The sequence below is a fragment of the Bombus affinis genome, chromosome 8 (genome assembly GCF_024516045.1).
Source record: "Bombus affinis isolate iyBomAffi1 chromosome 8, iyBomAffi1.2, whole genome shotgun sequence".
Taxonomy (NCBI): Eukaryota; Metazoa; Arthropoda; class Insecta; order Hymenoptera; family Apidae; genus Bombus; species Bombus affinis.
Genome location: NC_066351.1, coordinates 11,291,515 through 11,310,131, shown reverse-complemented (window position 1 = coordinate 11,310,131; position 18,617 = coordinate 11,291,515). Strand labels below are relative to the sequence as shown.

The 18,617-nt window shown below is 31.5% G+C and overlaps 2 protein-coding genes across 10 annotated transcripts; one reads left to right on the top strand and one right to left on the bottom strand.

Annotated features, from left to right (window-relative positions):
* Positions 1-6: 6 nt before the first annotated feature.
* Positions 7-5,186, bottom strand: LOC126919616 (adenosylhomocysteinase-like 1). Of its 4 annotated transcripts, none has more exons than XM_050729061.1 (11): positions 5,026-5,186; positions 3,451-3,498; positions 2,960-3,044; positions 2,687-2,880; positions 2,289-2,613; positions 2,083-2,233; positions 1,852-2,004; positions 1,610-1,775; positions 1,201-1,447; positions 1,005-1,125; positions 7-927 (listed from the first exon to the last, which is right to left on the bottom strand). In XM_050729061.1, exons 1-11 carry the CDS (start codon positions 5,125-5,127, stop codon positions 921-923), a joined length of 1,599 nt encoding a protein of 532 aa, XP_050585018.1. In that variant the 5' UTR covers positions 5,128-5,186; the 3' UTR covers positions 7-920. The 4 variants fall into 4 exon arrangements, with proteins under 4 accessions (XP_050585018.1, XP_050585019.1, XP_050585020.1 ...); XM_050729062.1 differs by having other exon boundaries at positions 2,687-2,868; XM_050729063.1 differs by lacking the exon at positions 3,451-3,498 and having other exon boundaries at positions 5,026-5,170.
* Positions 5,187-5,636: 450 nt separating this feature from the next.
* On the top strand, positions 5,637-17,279 carry LOC126919607 (rho GTPase-activating protein 190). Of its 6 annotated transcripts, none has more exons than XM_050729025.1 (25): positions 5,637-5,909; positions 6,784-6,864; positions 7,140-7,486; positions 7,568-8,478; positions 8,556-8,765; positions 8,990-9,001; positions 9,204-9,390; positions 9,479-9,594; positions 9,667-9,819; positions 9,903-10,141; positions 10,232-10,433; positions 10,504-10,674; positions 10,749-11,000; positions 11,067-11,245; positions 11,360-11,543; positions 11,638-11,846; positions 11,940-12,353; positions 12,433-12,672; positions 12,751-12,942; positions 13,353-13,405; positions 13,488-13,845; positions 13,934-14,065; positions 14,133-14,183; positions 14,267-14,363; positions 14,439-17,279. In XM_050729025.1, the coding sequence occupies exons 3-25, from the start codon at positions 7,316-7,318 to the stop codon at positions 14,635-14,637; spliced, it is 4,932 nt and encodes a 1,643-aa protein (XP_050584982.1). In that variant the 5' UTR covers positions 5,637-5,909; positions 6,784-6,864; positions 7,140-7,315; the 3' UTR covers positions 14,638-17,279. The 6 variants fall into 6 exon arrangements, with proteins under 6 accessions (XP_050584982.1, XP_050584981.1, XP_050584980.1 ...); XM_050729024.1 differs by having other exon boundaries at positions 6,784-6,905; XM_050729023.1 differs by lacking the exon at positions 6,784-6,864.
* Positions 17,280-18,617: the final 1,338 nt, after the last annotated feature.

Below are 18,617 nucleotides of genomic sequence, written 5' to 3'. Positions count from 1 at the left end.
AGAACGTTATTAGGTTCATGGCATCATAGACGTTTATTTGACTTCTATTTTTTCATTATTTTCTATCGACGGATGATATGACCAATTATAAAAGGGTTGGTTTTTGTCTAATTTTTCTTAAATAATTATGTACATAGTTTGGATTGCTTCATTTTTACACTGTTTTTTTTTTTCTAGAAACAAAAATACTAATTGTAAATATACATAATTGCTGTTTCGGTAAATAAACTGAGTACAGTTATTGGATATAATTGCAGACATTAACTCATCAAAAGATAACTCATTAAACTTCAATTATTCATACAATAAGCAATATCTTATAATGTTAAATCCTCTATATATGTTTCCAACATTACAATTCATTCATGTTAAAACTGCAATTTTTAGAAAGAACTGAAGATAGTATCTGAAGATAAAAAATAATTGCAATAAAAAGTTTTAATTTCGTAATCGGTAGTGTTATAAATAATTTACGTATACAGATCTTTACAGGAAATTCCTTTCTTAACATCATTTTAAAATGGAAAACTGGTCATTTAGCAAACTTGTACTTTGATTTGACTGAACAACTGTACATGTATTTCTAGGCATGCACAAATCATAAATTAGTAATTGCTATACACTTGTGAAGGTTAATTAAATATATATTTACTCATATAACTCCTGGTTATTGATTATTGCAGCCAGTGCTGACAATATTTTGGTTGGAATCATATAGGAATCATATACTTTTCGAAATATATAAGGAAAATAGAATTATATTAAAGATAACATGAAATCCTATTATACGTTTCTATTAATTCAGATAAATGAAATGAGTAGAAGAAACTTCAATAAAACGAAACAGTTATTTTTCAATACTCATAAACACAAATTTCGATTATTGCATATACTGTGTCACGTTGTTTATCCACGTATTTTTAATAGCTGAAATAAATTCAAATAATGATTTTAAATAAATAAAATTAAGTGACAATTCCAACTGAAGCAGAAAATGTACTAACCGGTAGTAATTAGGCTTAAAAGGTCCAGCCTTATTAAGTCCCATATATTTGGCTTGTTCATCTGTTAGTTCCGTCAAATGTGCATCAAACGTTGGTAGATGTAATGATGCCACGTACTCATCTATCGAATAGTATTATTGTTTTACAGCTTACTTTAATTGAATAATAATGGAACATATAGATATTTTAGGCTTACCCATCTTTTTTGGTAACAGATAAACGTCACTTTTATATCGCCCTGATGGTGCGTTGAAAAGTTCAATTAGTGCTAACGCTTGGGTAGCGGCTGTGATCGACACAACAAATGAGGGGATGCTGGAACAAGACAAGTTGACTAATCGGCCTTCCGCTAATAACACGATGCGCTTTCCATCTGGCCAGATAACATGATCCACTTGAGACCTTACTTTTTCCCAAGTTAAATCGGGCGTGCGTAAACTGTTCTGTTAAGAACATATTAAAGGAGTCTTAATGTCTTATCAATATATTTCTTTTTTTTTTTGTTCTGAAATATAAGAAATACGAGTTTTTCCCTACAAACTCTAGTTGAAAATCTAATCGAATTTTAAAGGAAGTAGTTATATATTGTCAAAATTTGAACGTACAATGTCTATTTCGGTATTACTGTGTCCCATATTGCATACTACGCAGCCGTTTTTCATTTTATCCATGTGTTCGCGCGTAACTACATTTTTATTGCCAGTTGCGGTAATAACAATATCTACATTTCGGATTACTTCATTCAGTTTCATTACTCTAAAACCGTCCATACTGTAAAGAATACCTGTATGAATAATTGTATTATCGTTTATGTAATATACAGTGTACTTTATTTTAAACTATCTACCTCGCTTGTAAAGCACAAATTGGATCGATCTCAGTTATATAAACGATACAACCTAAACCCTTAAGGGCTTGACAACAACCTTTGCCAACTTCACCATAACCACAAATTACAACTTGTTTTCCACCAAACATAATATCTGTGGATCGTTTCAAGCTGCAATAAGGTATCTAAGTAGAAGTAATTAGCAGATATTTTTAGTGCATTTCAATAACTGATTTACAATTGATTTACCTATCGATAATACTTTCGCGGCAGCTATAAAGATTATCAAACTTAGTTTTTGTTACACTATCATTGACATTCATAGCAGGGACGGATAATTTTCCTGCTTTTGATAATTGGTATAGTCTATGTACACCTGTTACACTCTCTTCAACAATTCCTAGAAATTAACATTATTATTATCTATTTGGCTGCAAAAGAAACAATGGACAAACCTTGAATCATTTTAAACATAGCATTATATTTTTTGAGCATTAAATGTGTTGCATCACCACCATCATCTAATATCATATTAGGTTGCCAATTTTCAGCAGCTACACATTTATCAATACACCACCAAAAATCTTCTTCTGTTTCACCACGCCAAGCGAAAATTGGATAACCAGCATGAGCCAGGGCAGCAGCCACTTCATTTTGAGTAGAATATATGTTACATGCTGCCCACCTAACTTGTGCACCCAAATGTACTAAGGTTTCAATAAGAACAGCAGTTTGAGCATTGATATGAGTGCACCCAACGATTTTAGCATTTTTCAATGGCTGTTTGAAATAATTGTTTATTATATACATTAATATTGCTTAGTTTTGCTTTTGTAGTAAATAATTTGTATACCTTATCATCGGCGGCACGTTTACGAAGTGCCATAATTCCCGGCATTTCTTGTTCCGCTATTTCTATCTCTCTTCTACCAAATGCATGTTGATTAATGTTGCGCACACAAAAATCTGTGAAACCATTTTCTGTTTTTTGAAGTTTTTCACGAGGTGACACGTCATCTTCGTCCGATGAACTTCCTGTATAAGATGCTAAAATTAACCGTGATACGTTAATAATAATCAGGTTACAATAATTAAATGTACAACACTGTAATGACCGTATTCGTACCAGAACTGTAACTATCTGTGCTACTGGCTGACAAAGATCGACTACGATAACGGCTCGACTTCTTCAAAGCTCCAGACTTGGAATCCTAAACATTTAAAAGGTCAAATAAATTATGAGTTATGAATAATTCACATCTTCAAAAGGGCTGCAACAGATGGAAATGGACTACAAACAGAAAAAATGCAAATAAAGCTATTTTGTTTGATAGAATGGACACAGTTTAATATAGACGACTTTTGGTGTAATATCAGTTGATTTTATGTTGTTCTTGTTATTTGTAGTCTAATGAAGTATTTGGCTGCACTTTGATAAAAGGATCGTCTTATTATTACTGTGTTATTTGATGGGAAAGCAAAAATGATAAACCCATTGGCACATACCACATTTATGTTGTCATAGGAATTAAAGCAGCCCTGAGGAAATTGCAAGGATTGCTCTATGGAAAGGAGTACAAATTTACTTGTGTTTTGTACACACATATTCTTACTTACTAATTTTGTTCTCGCGCCGTGAAAGGCACTATTTGATGCCTCTAGGCTCTGAAATCACAACAACCACCATCATAATTCAAATTGGATCAAATTTTCATAATACAGTCCGTAGTTAGGTACAAAGCTCCCAAAGGTTGTACTTGTAAGTAAAACTTGATTTATATAAGATATCAGTTTTATGTACACAAAGGTATCTCCCCCCTCTTCTGTTTTTGTTTTGTAATCATTCCTCAGTTGCACTCAATGCATTGGTTCAGTAGTGCTAATTGTGCCATGCCTATATGGTGTATTTAGGCATATAATGAGTGATGCATGAGTGATTGGTACCGAACCTACGGACTACCGTGAGAATAATGCTCTATATGTAAAATAATATAAGCGCCTTGATAGCAGGCAATATGTGTAATAGCATGCAAATCACTTTTTAGTTTTTTGCATTATTAAAGTTGAGATTATACATATATGTATATGTATTATGCATTTGATGTCATTGAAGATATTAAAAGACTTAATTTCTTTTGTGATAGTTAATATGCTAAAGTACTGTTATACATAGAAGAATATGTAGCAGAAAAGATGATAAATTAAGAAAACTTGTGAAGAAAATGAAATATCTTTTGTCTGAGAACACTAAAATATTAAAAACTTTTTCACGTTGAATTAGAAAATGTCAATATCTAGAACAAAGTACTTAGAATGTTGCTTTAGAAGATTGTTCTTATCAGTTGAACTCATGTATATGAATTGTCTGTAAGTTTCATGCCAATTATCATAACATCATTTGCATATTGTGTAATAACGATAAAGTGCTAGTTACAATAGTTCTTTAAATGGAAAAATACTTTTGAGGCAAAGGCATATATTCAGTCTGTTCATAAATTAGATTTTCATTACTTTTTTTTTTAGTATTGTATATATATCTTTCAATAACTTTCAATAATTTTCAATAAAATTATGTCATAAAACACATTTAAACTCACAGTAAATTTAATAAATAAACCAGAATTTAGATTTCATTAATAAATAAGATTAGTATCGAATTTTCCTAACAATATACTTATGAAATATATTATGATAAGAATCATGATTCCAAGATTATGGATCTTTCAATTTGAAATAACAATAGTAGGAAGTTATTTGTTTGACAATAGACAGAAGTTATATACAAGACCATACATCAATTACTACCATGTGTTGTGTTATATAACAGCAACATGTGGTCATAAGACTTGAAATGGTTGGGCTGAAATATGACAGAAAAAACAAAACACAGGTAAAGGAAGATAAAGGTGAAATGAAAGACTTAATACAAATAATTTAACATAATAGAAGAACATAAAAACAATGAAATAAAGAAAGCACAATATCTTTGTTAAATCATTGTCTTTTGATGGAATGAAAGTATAAATTAAAAAAGATATATTTTATTTTTATAAGTGATTTAATTAGCCAGAAACTAGTACGGCGGTAAATACAATACTCGTGGCAACGCAGTGTCATGATTTTACGTTATCAAAATCGAAGTTAAAATAATCCGTTTGTTTAATTATTTAGTGATAGCATTCTTCAATCTACCTTGTTGTTTGATGCTGGATCGGTGACGGGACCATCGGTGACGGTATTTCTAGCCTCTTTCCCTGAAGACGTACTATTCACAGCATCCCCGCTGTCAGCCATTTTCGATTCGAAGTCAAACTAGTGCGTTCACTCAACGACAGGTGGTGCCTTTATGGTCTTGCAGGAGCGTAATCACGATGTGCTTACAACCAGGTGCTTTTTGTCGATACTGTCATACTGTTCATAAATAATTGATTAATTTAGATAAATAATAGTTACACCAAAGGATCATTGTCTTATAATTTAAACAATATAATAGTTTTACTTTAACTAAATTTATTTTACCAGAGTATCCTAAAGTCTTAAAAATATAACATTTTTATTTATTTTAAAACATATTGGAATCATTTCCAAATGAGTGATACATTTACTTATTTACCTTTTTTGTTATATAAAGACTCGGAACTAAATTTTAGTAATAAATTGTGCATCTAATTGAATAAGAATAAAAGATTAGTATAATTTAATAATTTGTTCATAAGAAAAACTGCTATATTAAAATATAGATGAATCATAGGAAGTACGCTAGATACGGCCTTGTTCTTGTTCAACGTATACTATCTATCCTGAAAACATTAATCGCCTTGTGCCCACCCACCAAGATGGCTCCTTTATGGGGCAATACTCGATGTTTGACGTGAAGTTATTTACACACCTGGAATTAAACGCTCATTGAGACAAGTTGTAGATGCCTTTCGGTGCACCGTGTACGTGAAACAGATCAAGAAAGAGTGCGTGCTCTATAGCAGTGAAGGATCGATCGAGTATCTGGAGAAAAAAATTATACGGGACGGCCGGTTGGTCTAATACATAGTTCGCTTGCCGAACAAAAATCTGTACAGGTATCATAGCCTTTGTTATACGGAGCAAGATATTCTGATTGGTTTTCTGATTTTGCTTCGATAAGCTACAGCGTGTCATGTATATTGGTCGTGTATCTTATTAATATTTGTCGAAATCCCGGGACTCTATTATCAGTGTCAAAATTGACCGCGGTTGTGTACAATGCATATTGATCTATTCGTAGCTGTCATTTGTACATTGAATAATTTGTTTCTGCTGCATGAATCACGTCTCGTAAATTTCAATAACAAGTCTACGACTTTACCTAGCATTTTTAATGAGAGATATAACTATATATTACATCACGATGGAAATACTTCGTCGTTATTATAAATTATATTCTTTCGCGATTTAACAAAAAACAATATCATTGTAATACTATTTGTAACTATTTTTAAACATAATATCCACGGAAAATTATTATGTTAAATTTCTAATTATTAAGAAATTACAAGATTCGTATTATATATATGGAGGTTAACGTAGAAATGTGTTTCGAAAAGTTTTTTAACGTTTTATTTCATTGAATCCATAACCTGTATAATATGAGAAGTAATTTATTTTCATCTTTAATAAATTCAGTTGATGTGAAAATTACTTTCGCTTCGAATGTTTGCTTGTCATTTGATTCATCTCTTGTTTTACTAATATAAAGCATATTTTATAATGTAATTTATGGTGCATATACATGTGATGATGAATGCAGTTCTATGTGATTTTACATATCTTATTAATGTGAATTTCAGGAAGTGGATACTATCATGAATATTTAATCTAATTTCCATAATAAAGATATCAGTGCAAACATGAGTGCAACTAACTAACATTTCATAATACTGTTTATTAGTCTATTGTGAATATTTTTTTTTTCAGATACACAGTGCCATTCCAAAGAACCATTGCTCACAGCTGTGCTAAATTATGAATGTTATGCTTTACAGAAAAAGATAAAGTGTAAAGATTTTTAAAGATCCGTATTATTAATTTCTAATGATGTTAGTTTATCATTCATGAAGCTACGATAATAACAATTACATTAACAAAGCTCAAATGAAATTTTGGCAAACAACATTTGTACATAATTATTCATATGTAAATTTGCATGTCATACAAAAATTTGAAGCATGATATATGAATGTTGTAAACGAATGGGAAAGATAAAATAAAAGAGCATTTTGTTGAAAATGTTACCAAAGGGAGGTAATGCTGATTTTCATATAAATTTTTAGACTTGATACAATGACCAAAGGGAGAAATACTGATGTTTAATAACTGCAAAGATAAATGAATAAGAAGAACTATTAATAGTGGTACTTAAAAATGTCCTGAGTAAAGTTTGATGAAGAAAAGATTTTTATTTTCACACTTAATTATATAAGTGATCTAATCAAGTTAAGCTTTAAAAATGGCAAGAAAAAGTGATAATATCAAAACCATCAATGTTGCTGTTGTTGGTCTTTCTGGCACTGAGAAAGATAAAGGACAAGTTGGTGTTGGAAAGTCATGTCTGTGTAATCGTTTTATGCGTTCTTTGAATGATGATTATAATGTGGACCATATATCAGTGTTATCACAGGTAATAGCTAAATATGTGTTACATACATTTGTATGCTTTGCAGTGATTACTCTTTTATTAAATGGCTATTATCTTTTACAGTCAGATTTTAGTGGTCGGGTGGTGAATAATGATCATTTCCTATATTGGGGTGAAGTTACAAAAACAGCAGAGGATGGGACAGAGTATCAATTTCAAGTGATAGAACATACAGAGTTTATAGATGATGCATCATTTCAGCCTTTTAAGGGTGGTAAAATGGAACCTTATGCAAAAAGATGTGCAGCCACCAAAATTACTAGTGCAGAAAAGCTTATGTATATTTGCAAAAATCAATTAGGCATAGAAAAAGAATATGAACAAAAAGTTTTACCAGATGGTAAATTAAATATTGATGGCTTTTTGTGTGTATTTGATGTAAGCGTTGTACCAAATAGATCTATAGAAAAACAGATTGAAATAGTAGCAAATATATTGAACAGTTTAATGAAAACTAAAAAACCAATAGTTTTGGTAACAACTAAAAATGATGATGCTAATGAACAATATGTAAAAGAAGCTGAAAAATTAATAATGCGTAAAGAATATAAAGGTTCCATTTTAATAGTTGAAACATCTGCACATGAAAATATCAATATTGATTTGGCATTTATGATTTTGGCTCAATTGATTGATAAAACTAAAATGCGAAGTAAACTAACACCATTTGCGGAAGCAGCTAGAGCTAGAAAAGAATTATTGGATGCATCTACAGAATCTTTACAAAGATTGATTCGAATACATGTCACTGACTATAGAGCATTGTGGTCTCAAGCATCCAAAAAACTAGCCCAACATAAAGAATTTTCAACATTTGTAGAATTATTTGGTATTGATGCAACCCAAAGATTATTTAGGAGACATATTAAGAAATTGAAAGATGAACAAGTGGCAAAGAAGATTCAAGGATATTTAGATATGTTACCTGAAATTCTTCATGAAATATGTCCTGATATAACAAATTTGATCAATGAGTATGTTTCCAACTAAAATCTTTTAATTACGATTAAAAGGTGTTATTTTACTGAATCCGTATATTTTATTTATATAGAGAGTGGTCTGCAGTACAACAGTATATAAAAGAACATCCCGATTTTCATCAATATTTTTATGAATGTCCCGAGGATATCCCATGGATTGATTGTGATTTTGGTGAAAACAATGGAACAAAGATTCCTTATGATGTTTTGGAGACACCAGAAGCGGAAACTGTTTTCAAAAATCATATAAATATATTGCAACAAGAACAACGGCGATTAGAGTAAGTATTACATACATATGCATATATTTCTTGATTATACTTTATTATAATTATTATCTGCTGAAATTCTACTACTTAGAAATAGCAAAAGAATCACTAGTTTTCCCTTACATGCTTTAACATAGTCATTAAGGTTATATAGTTATTCAGCATTTTAGATAATAATACTTATATGCAATACATTAATGCTTTGCTTTATTCTGGGTGGCGTTTATTTTGTGCAGACTTCCTAAAAGGTAAATTGTGCTTTTTATCGCTTTTCATACTAGAATATCATTTTTTAGAAAAATATATAATTAGCTGTACTAACATTTTTATAGTTTTTTATACATATATATTTTGGTATACTTGAAACTTCATAAATGAATAATCTATAAATAATTATATTTTAGTAAGGAAAGTATTTGATAACATTTATGTAAATACATTGTTCATTAGATGGAAAAAGCAGTTTAAGCAATTATTGGAAGAAACTGGCTATGTTACACCAGGAAAGCATTTGTCTGAAGTTAGAGTTCTTTTTATGGGCAGAGAATGCTTTGAAGCTCTTTCTCACCATGATTGTCAAGAAATATATGATCAACATCAAAAGGAAATTATTGAGAAAGCAAAACATAATTTTCAAGTAAGGATACACATTTTAGTATAAATAGTAATAACAACAATCTAAATATTTTACATTCTATTGTACTTTCTGATTCTATATATTATAGGAACTACTACTAGAACATGCTGATTTGTTTTATCATTTTAAAAGTATAGCACCATCTGGTACTATAACGCAAGATGATATTAAAGAAATAACAGATGCATTGGTCGATGATTTTAGGTAATTAATTAAAATTATCTCTTTTTTAAATGAATTTACAAATATTTTTGAATTATCTCTTATGGTGTACAGGTATAAGGCTTTAGATAGGCTAGATCAAGATAGAAAATTAATGCTTTTTCAACATTTGGGTTTTGTACATTGTCCCATAAGGGAACATTGTCCAGCTTATCCAAATTGCATGGATGCGCTTATAGAACGTATACTTGGAACAAAAGCTCACAGGTAAGGTTTAGTTTTTTTTTCAAATTAGACAGATAAAATAAAATTTCTTATATTCCAATATTATTATAATAATGATTTTTTAGACCTTCTTCATGGAATCACAGTAGCCAATGGCAATTAACATCTGATAATAATCAATTAAATTTAGTCATACTTGGAAGCAGTGGACTTGGCGAAGAATTCGCTCGTGAAATAAGAGCACAAACGGAGGACGACGAAGTAGAAATTGATTGTCAGTTATATACACTTGGATATCGAATAATCGATGGTGACGTCGGACTACCACACAATTCATTTACTACTTCTGACTTTATGCCTCATGGTATATGACAATGCTATAGTTATTATATATATACATATAGTTATACTATATAGAATAGAAGTGAAGTCTAAAAGCATTTTAAATTTACAGGTTCATTTTGTATTTACGCAGACGATTATTCATTTGAATATATTCGTTCTTCTTTAGAGAAAACTTTATTGTCGAATTTAGAACAGGAAGATAGGTTACCATTTCAAGGATTACCTATTGTTATTATGTTTGTGCCAGAATCAACTATAGACGAATTAGAAGCAATAAGACTTAGGAAAGAGGGTCAAAATCTTGCTGATAGGTACTAATTACTCATGTACTTTATATTTCATTGTAGATAGAAAAAAATTAACAGTCAATTTTTACATTAGTCTACAGTGTCCATTTATCGATGTCTGCATAGAGGATTTAGAGCAAGACAAAAGGTTCCCTGCTCCGCTTGTGAAAGATGCATTGCAGCAACTTATACAATCTATAAATCACAGAGCTGGTTTTTTAAATATTTACCAAAGTGTTATTGAATGTTTGGAACCGGATATTAGGTAACATAATCTTTAAGCAGACTATATTATGTGTTAAGAGGAGAGAAAATATATCAATATTATTTTTATTTTAGAATAATAATGTGTATGTTTTGTGGGGATCCATATTCTGTCGAGAACGTACTCGGTCCTTTACTTAATCATCAATGCTGTTTCCTTAGTGGCGATCGATCGATTGTTTTAGAAACATTTCTAGGAGAATCGAAACGAAGAGTTGAAGTTATTATTTCTAGTTTCCATGGAGCAAATGCATTTAGGGACGAATTAGTACATGGTTTCATATTGGTTTATTCCACAAAAAGGAAAGCATCACTTGCAACCCTTAAGTACGTGTAATATAATCATTTTTATGTTTCAAAACTATATCATTTTAATTCAACATTTTTTCATAGTGCATTTTCCATGAATATACCAAACTTACCGATACAAATAATGGCTGTGACCGATACTGGAGGTGCTAATGCTTTCTTCAGTAATGATTTAAGTCATTTACTTATCACGGAAGGAAATGCAATTGCGGATAAATTGCAAGCGCATTTTATGACCTCAGCATCCAGTTGCCAACAAAAGAGTATGCTATAGTATTTAAAGACACTACTTACTTTTTAACATCAAATTTTTTAGTTTAACTTAATATCTCGTTTTTTAAATACATATTGTGTTACACATAATATATATATTACAGCGGCATTTTATACTCCATTCTTCAAAGAGGTATGGGAGAAGAAACCTGAAATTGAACAAGCATTTAATATGGAAGAGCCAGGTAATCTGAATGATAGTGGTGAAGGAACTCTGGAATACTCTGCATTACATCCTATGCCACCGCCACGACATGAAAGTTATCACCTTCAAACACCGGATGATGGGTAAGTAATTTGAAACTAATCCTTAAAATGTCATCTAATTAATTGTGATTACCATAAAAATTTCTTTGTACTTCAAAAATCTAATGTGAAGTAGTATGTCTGTAACTTTCAGAAGTGGTTCCGAATCGTACGAGCAATTAACTCCTGATGGTGATCTTGGAGATACGGGATTAAATGAACAGTTTGCAGACAATAGAGCTACGCCTAGTGACGACAGTGATATTTATAGCCAAGTAGATTTTTATAGAGAGGAAAGAGAGAGAGATCTGTTAAAACCAGGAGACATTACAAACAAATTATCCGGTTAGTTTTATAATAATGAAATGAAATGGAGTGATGACGAAATACCTTTTTAAATATAATTTCATTTTTTTTATACCTTTTTTATCGCAATAGGTTGGGTGAAAGATACATTTATGCATCAAGATGGAGTAACTAATAGTTACTCCCATAGAGCTTTCACAACAGGCAGACGTCATATTTCCCAGGCAAAACCACGACCGAAAGGAAATAGCCAAACTTTAAAACAACCTGGTAAAATAAATTTAAAAGATTTTTCAAATGTGACAGATGCCATAGCTAGAATGACAGTAGGCGAGAAGGATGAACACGGTCCGAAGATAACTATGGGTCATGCTCCTCTTGCTACACCTGAATTGGTAGATTTAGGTTCTGAATATGCCCAAGTTAAAGACGTTGTACCAAGCCTATATCCTTCTTACGATGGCGATTATATGTATGCTTCAGTACAAGATTCTATCGGAAATAATAAACCTAAGTTACGTCACAGACGCGAGAAAGGACAACCCTGTAAGGGTCCAATTAAAAAAATTTTTATTGGAGTTTATTAATACATATGTGTTCATTAATTATATAATTTGTTTTATAGCATACAGTGATTCTGACTCTGAATGGAGTTCTTTGGAAAGACAAAGGGTTGCTGATGTCTTAGGTAAAGTAAACAAAAAACCACCATCGCACAAAAGGATACGAAAAAAACGTACGGCTATACCTGTCGCTGCACCTAAAGTCCCATCATTGGCTAGCATGGGAAGTGGGGATGGTATTGTTGGTTTGAATTATAATGTTAAAGAGGATAAAAGTTGGCGTGTAAATCCTACAGAAAGAGGTATTATATGCATTTATTATGATGATTCTGTCAATTGTTTCATTATTAAAATATGTTATATGATGATTTTCTTATTAGTGTCTAGTGAAACACCAGATTCTTCCGAATCTAGTGATCCGGACCACTCGAGATCGAGAGCAAAACAATATAAACACGCTGCTGCTAGTCTACGAAAAAGATTTGGAAATTCATTGCCACAACATCTACCTACATCATTACAACATCCCTACAATGTAAAACATATGACTCAAGAAATGTTTAGTGCTTCCTGTAAGTAAGATTGTCATTAGTATCATAATATAAATCTTTTGCATGCTAAAAGATATTAAAAAAGAATATAAAATGTTTGGTAGCTTTTGTGTGCATGTTTCATATCTTTCGCGTTTTAGAAAAGGTTTATCGCCATTGTTCCAATTCTGTAATTGTACTATTAGTTTGACGACTTATTAATTCGAAATAGCTATCAAGAATAAAAATTGCGAGGATTTTAATGAATTGTTAATATCACAAATTTTAAATAATAGTTGTAGAATTTTCCCCAATAATTTTTTAAGATGGTTCAGACAGGATACAACAGAAGGTTTGCTCTGAATTATTTCTTCTTATATATTTGATATTGCATGAAATTATTATCATTTTGGTAAAGCAGGGGAGTGACATTACCTTTGGCAACATTCCAGATGATGAATCCAGTTTAGATGTTTCGTCTCCACGAGAAATTAATTCTCCCAGTGTAAGTAAAAATATACGGCAAAGTAAAGCTAAATCTCTGTATAAATTTTGTTGAAGACATTCTTTTTGGTATTTTAAATAAGGTCAAAGATGGCGATAAATTAAACAGAAAGAAGGATAAACAAAAAGCGAAAGAAGACGAGAAGTTAGAGAAGCGTCGTCAAAAAGAGGAGAAACTTAAAAAACACGCAGAGAAGGAAAAGGAAAGGGAGAAAAAGAAGCAAGAAAAAATAAAACAAACTAAAGGACCTAGTTCAGCATTAAGTATGAATCAACAACCGCTAATTGAAGACTTTGCACAAAGTGAAACAAATCGAATACCTCTGTTTCTCGAAAAATGTGTGCAATTTATTGAAGATGAAGGATTAGATTCTGAAGGGATATATAGGGTTCCTGGAAATAGAGCACATGTTGAACTCCTCTTTCAAAAGTTTGAAGAAGGTAAGTTTTTTCTATGATTTCATATCTAAATATTAATTTTTGTTTATATATTCGTTCGAACATTCCTTTACTTGTTTTATTATTGTAGATGGAAACGTGGATATACATTCATTGGACATACCTGTAAATGCTGTTGCGACTGCTTTAAAAGACTTCTTTTCAAAAAGGCTACCACCATTGATTGACAAAGAACGAATGAGCGAACTCGAGGACATTTCAGGTAAATTATAATTTTAACATTAACCGAAATATTTAATTAAAGCTGAAGCTAACTCTTTTTTGCTTAGGTGCACGTGGTATTAGCAAACCGATGTCCGCAACATGTATGAATATGGAAGGTAAGTATCATTATGTAAATTTATACAAAATAAAGAGATTAAAAAGACAATAGTTTAAGATAAATATCTATTATTTATTATAGATCGAAGCTGCAGACTATTGGCACTACGTTTGATGCTCAACAAATTGAATCCAATTAATTTTGATGTACTTAAATTTATCTTTCATCATTTTGTAAAGTAAGTTTCTATTATCATTATAGTTTAGATTATCTGAGTATTAATCATTATAATGGAACATTTACATATTTTTAGAGTGGCTGAAAATTGTAAGCTGAACAGTATGGACAGTAAAAATTTGGCAATCTGCTGGTGGCCTACTTTATTGCCTATAGAATTTAACGATCTTGGCAGATTTGAAGCAATGAGACCATACCTAGAAGATGTTGTTCAGACGATGATAGATCAATATCCTTTCCTCTTTTGTGGTGAAGAAGCTATCGTAATGGTGTAGTGAAAGACTACATTATTTCGAATCGTACAGTTAGGGCTTGTACGAGTAATGTGAAATAATTACACTTCAATACGGTGTGTATTATTTCCGTTTAGTCCTTATGATTACGAATAATGATTGGTCTTGTTATGTTTATACACCATGACTTGATCGTAGTGCATTTGAGCTACGACTAGGATAATTCTTGTAACGTGAAAAAGACCGAACAAATTAATTTAAGTTTACATACTTGTTTCATTGCGAAGTGTGACTGACGGAGTGATAGATTAATGGCCCTAATCATGGCTGTTTGCAGGCCCGATAATAACGCGAATAATAAAAAGTCAATCCATGTGTCATAACAGTATGCATGTATCATGTTGGATGTATTCAGAGCGATGTATTTATTAACATATATTTAGGTGTAAGTCTCGATATTTGATAATAGCGAATACTCGTAGTGAGCTCGGTGTTGCTTTTTTATCTGATCTTTTTGTTTTCCTTTACCTTCTGTTCTTATGTTCGTCTATAAATAAAAGATCTGTTTATTGTATGCAACGTGTATGCGTGTGTGTGAGAGAAAGAGAAAGAGAGTGAGAGAGGGAGGGGAAGATAAAAAGCGAGAGAAAGAAAAATGGCGCAATCTTATAAAAAAATATTCATATTCTAAAACGTGTTAAAGACATTACTATAAAATGTACGAGGTATACAAATTTTCTCTAATACATGCCCGTTTTTATATAGCAACGATATCAAAACATCAAAATATCTCTACGAAAAATTTAATTTTTCGGTTAATCGATTATCATTTTTAGTCTGGAAGGCATTTTTAACTTGCATTTAATCAGTGTAAATCTCTTTCTCGAACCAGTATTTCAGAATATTTAGTTTGATTTAATAGAGCTATTTAAGCTCATTGGTGATACAATGCATAATACATCCATTCCGTCTGAATGAAAAACAAAAACGAACAAAAAGAAAAAAAAAAAAGATGAAGAAAATGAAAAGCGTTACATGTATTTGCGATTTTTTCAAGATGTGCAGCGAATAAGCGTTTATATCAAGAAGATTGTAAGGATATTGATATGGTTCTAATTATTAAGGTAAATCTTGAAGATTTCCGGATTTGTAACAGATCACGGGAATACTAAATGCTAAGAACTTTACCTAAAATCTTACAGACATTTTTTCAAGTTTCATAAAGCGAACAATTGTACATAAGATTATAAGATTGTAAGCTACGAAAAGTTTATAACGAGAATTACGAGTATCGACTATCGACCGATACTTTCGAGATTATTCAATGGTCGCCATGACATTTACACAAATCGCTTTTATCTTTTTTTACGCGATGCATGTTATATTTGATAAAAATAATTGAATAATAGACGAAGGTTCGTGTTTTTAATCGCATATTGTATTTGTGTATCAGCTATCGTCTGTATTTACAAAAGGTACTTATCAACGTTACATTTTATTTTTCGAACAGCTTTAGAATACTACGGTCACAGGATATGTAACCGATCGTCAAACTGTTCAACCATTTTGCTCTTGTACCTGCTGCGTTATCCCGAAATACAATTCTCTTTTGGTAAAAACCATTATTCTAAATTTATACACATATGATAACTTTTATGTGTTCCCATGGATAAAGGTTCTGACGATCGTCGTTACTGTTCTGAAGATGAGATGAAATTCGATAATACAAACGCATCAACGGATCAAACGACTGAGCCATTAGAACTGTGATGTAGTTACTTGTTTTTAATAATGTATAATAGTAACTATCGAGAAAGGCAAAATGATTGTTCAATGACGCTTAACGTAATAGATGCGATCTTTGTTGAAACGAAGCTATTGTTTTACGATCAGTGTATGTTAGCATTAATTGATTTTCCAGCGTGCAAAACATCTTCGTCTATTAATGTGGAATGTGGTCCGATTCGAAATCCTTTCGAATAATGATGAATTCACACGTAGGTGTGCCATAACATGTGTAGTTGTCACGGTCATAATGTAACCGTACATCATTTGAGGATGAAATGTTCGGAAGCAAGAATCGTCAAGTAAGAAAAAAAAAAAAAAAAAGAAAAGAAAGAAAAGAAAAATAGGATCAAGGAAGTCAATCGACGATTGATCAACAATGGAGCTATTGTGAGCAAGTTTGTTTCTTCTTTTATTTTATTCGATAAACCGAACTATAACAAGAAACATTCCCGCGAGTAACGATTGAAGTTACTTCCGGTTTTGTCGAGCGCGAATTCGACGAGGTTTATGTTCCTTTGGCGATGAATATATTGCAGGTAAATGAATCGAGGAAAAGAAAGGAAAAGAAAGAAACCATTTCGATAAAGGTTGTCCGATCTCGACGAGTTCGTTCTCGATAAATTTTGTCGTATATATAAGAAAATCGTTGTAACGATATTTCGATGATTTAACCAGCGCCGCGAGGACGCTTAGCGACAAGCAACGGATCGTACATTCCCGTATTAGTCGTAAAATGAAACAAACAAAACAGAATTTTATACATTCGTACGTACATAATTGTATAATGTTATTAATAGGAACAGAGACGTCGATGTTACGTGTGAGATCTGGGATATGGATCAAATGCTGTCTGAAATAATAATGACATGATTTCTGTCATTGTCGCTGAATTTAAACTGGCTAAATTTTTCGAACACCTGTTCGTTATACCTTTGACAATGATTCTCTTTTATCCTTGATCTTCGTTGCGTATTATTCTCTTATGCTTTGCCACCCCTCTAAGTATGCTTTTTGTTTATGTTTTCTCTCCAGCTGACAAATTTTTGCAAATCAGTGCTCCCCAATGTCGTTATATTTCTATTTTCTTTCGTATGGATTTTTTTTTTAAATATTTCTTCGGAAGGGGACGAATTAAGTTCTGCTCCGTTTCATCGTTAATTTGACGTTACGTCGTCGTAAGTTCCATCGATTTTCCGCTCTTTTTCTCTCCACGCTTCCAATGACATCCTTCGTAAATTCCGCGTATTTCAAGAATATCAAGGTTTCACAAATTTAGGAAGACTAAATTTACATTAGAAAATTGGAAGCCTGTACTCATTCATTCTACACGAATTTGTGGATTTTCATTTTGCCAGAATTGAGGGTCTCTGGCACGCAGAACACTGGCGTTGTTGTTTTTCCCCATTCACCGATTCCTTCGATTTCACTTTCCTCTTGTTCAATGATTTCTTACAACTCGAGAATATCTCGCACAGAGTCGCTATTCATTCGCACTAATCAATGACTAATTATGAACTTTTCGATTCATTCACTATCGTCATTCAGGGAGTGTGCTATAATCATTGAGAAATCTGCGTGTTTCTAAATATCGTTATTTATACATGTAACGAGTTTTGTAAATAATTCATATATATATGCATAAATACAAATATAAATATATATATACATAGGAAGATACAAATGTATATATAATGATAATGCACATGAAAATGGATACAGTTTGTCCTTGTTGTATCGATATTGATATTAAACATTGTACTTGAACAAAGAAACTTTTCACTATTAAAAGTTTCCTCGAGCAACTTATGCTGTATTCGATTAAATGATCAAGATTTCTTATTTCAACGATATCCTTTTAAATTGGTTCTTTAGAAGATTGCATTGAAAACATCGTGTTTCCATTGCATTGTCTCGAAACTTTACCAATTACAACGTCTAATAAAAAGTATCGCATTTAGTATCGCGTTACGAACAATGAAAACCCGAATGATTTTCGATAAATTCTGTCGTACGATGTTCAGCCCAGCTATAAATAGCAAATATGTATATAATAACGTTTATTATTAACAAAAAATGCATAGAATAATATGAAATATTTAACACAAGTATTTACATACAATTTTTGTACTAATGTTGATCTTGTGTAGTTTATGATAAGCATTTCGCGGTAGCGAGTGGGTATAATTTTATAAAACGTGCATGTACAAAAATGAGAAAAAGAGGATATACGGTGT

What these genes read in the sequence shown, in the direction of transcription:
- LOC126919616 (XM_050729061.1), bottom strand. Translation starts at nt 5,127, where the DNA reads ATGGCTGACAGCGGGGATGCTGTGAATAGTACGTCTTCAGGGAAAGAG. An exon ending in ACGGCGCGAGAACAAAATTA is followed by an intron (nt 3,045 to 3,450) that starts GTAAGTAAGAAT and finishes TTAAATGTTTAG; the next exon opens with GATTCCAAGTCTGGAGCTTT. An exon ending in GTAATACCGAAATAGACATT is followed by an intron (nt 1,448 to 1,609) that starts GTACGTTCAAAT and finishes TGTTCTTAACAG; the next exon opens with AACAGTTTACGCACGCCCGA.
- LOC126919607 (XM_050729023.1), top strand. Translation starts at nt 7,316, where the DNA reads ATGGCAAGAAAAAGTGATAATATCAAAACCATCAATGTTGCTGTTGTT. An exon ending in ACGCGAGAAAGGACAACCCT is followed by an intron (nt 12,354 to 12,432) that starts GTAAGGGTCCAA and finishes TTTGTTTTATAG; the next exon opens with CATACAGTGATTCTGACTCT. An exon ending in ATCTTTCATCATTTTGTAAA is followed by an intron (nt 14,364 to 14,438) that starts GTAAGTTTCTAT and finishes ACATATTTTTAG; the next exon opens with AGTGGCTGAAAATTGTAAGC.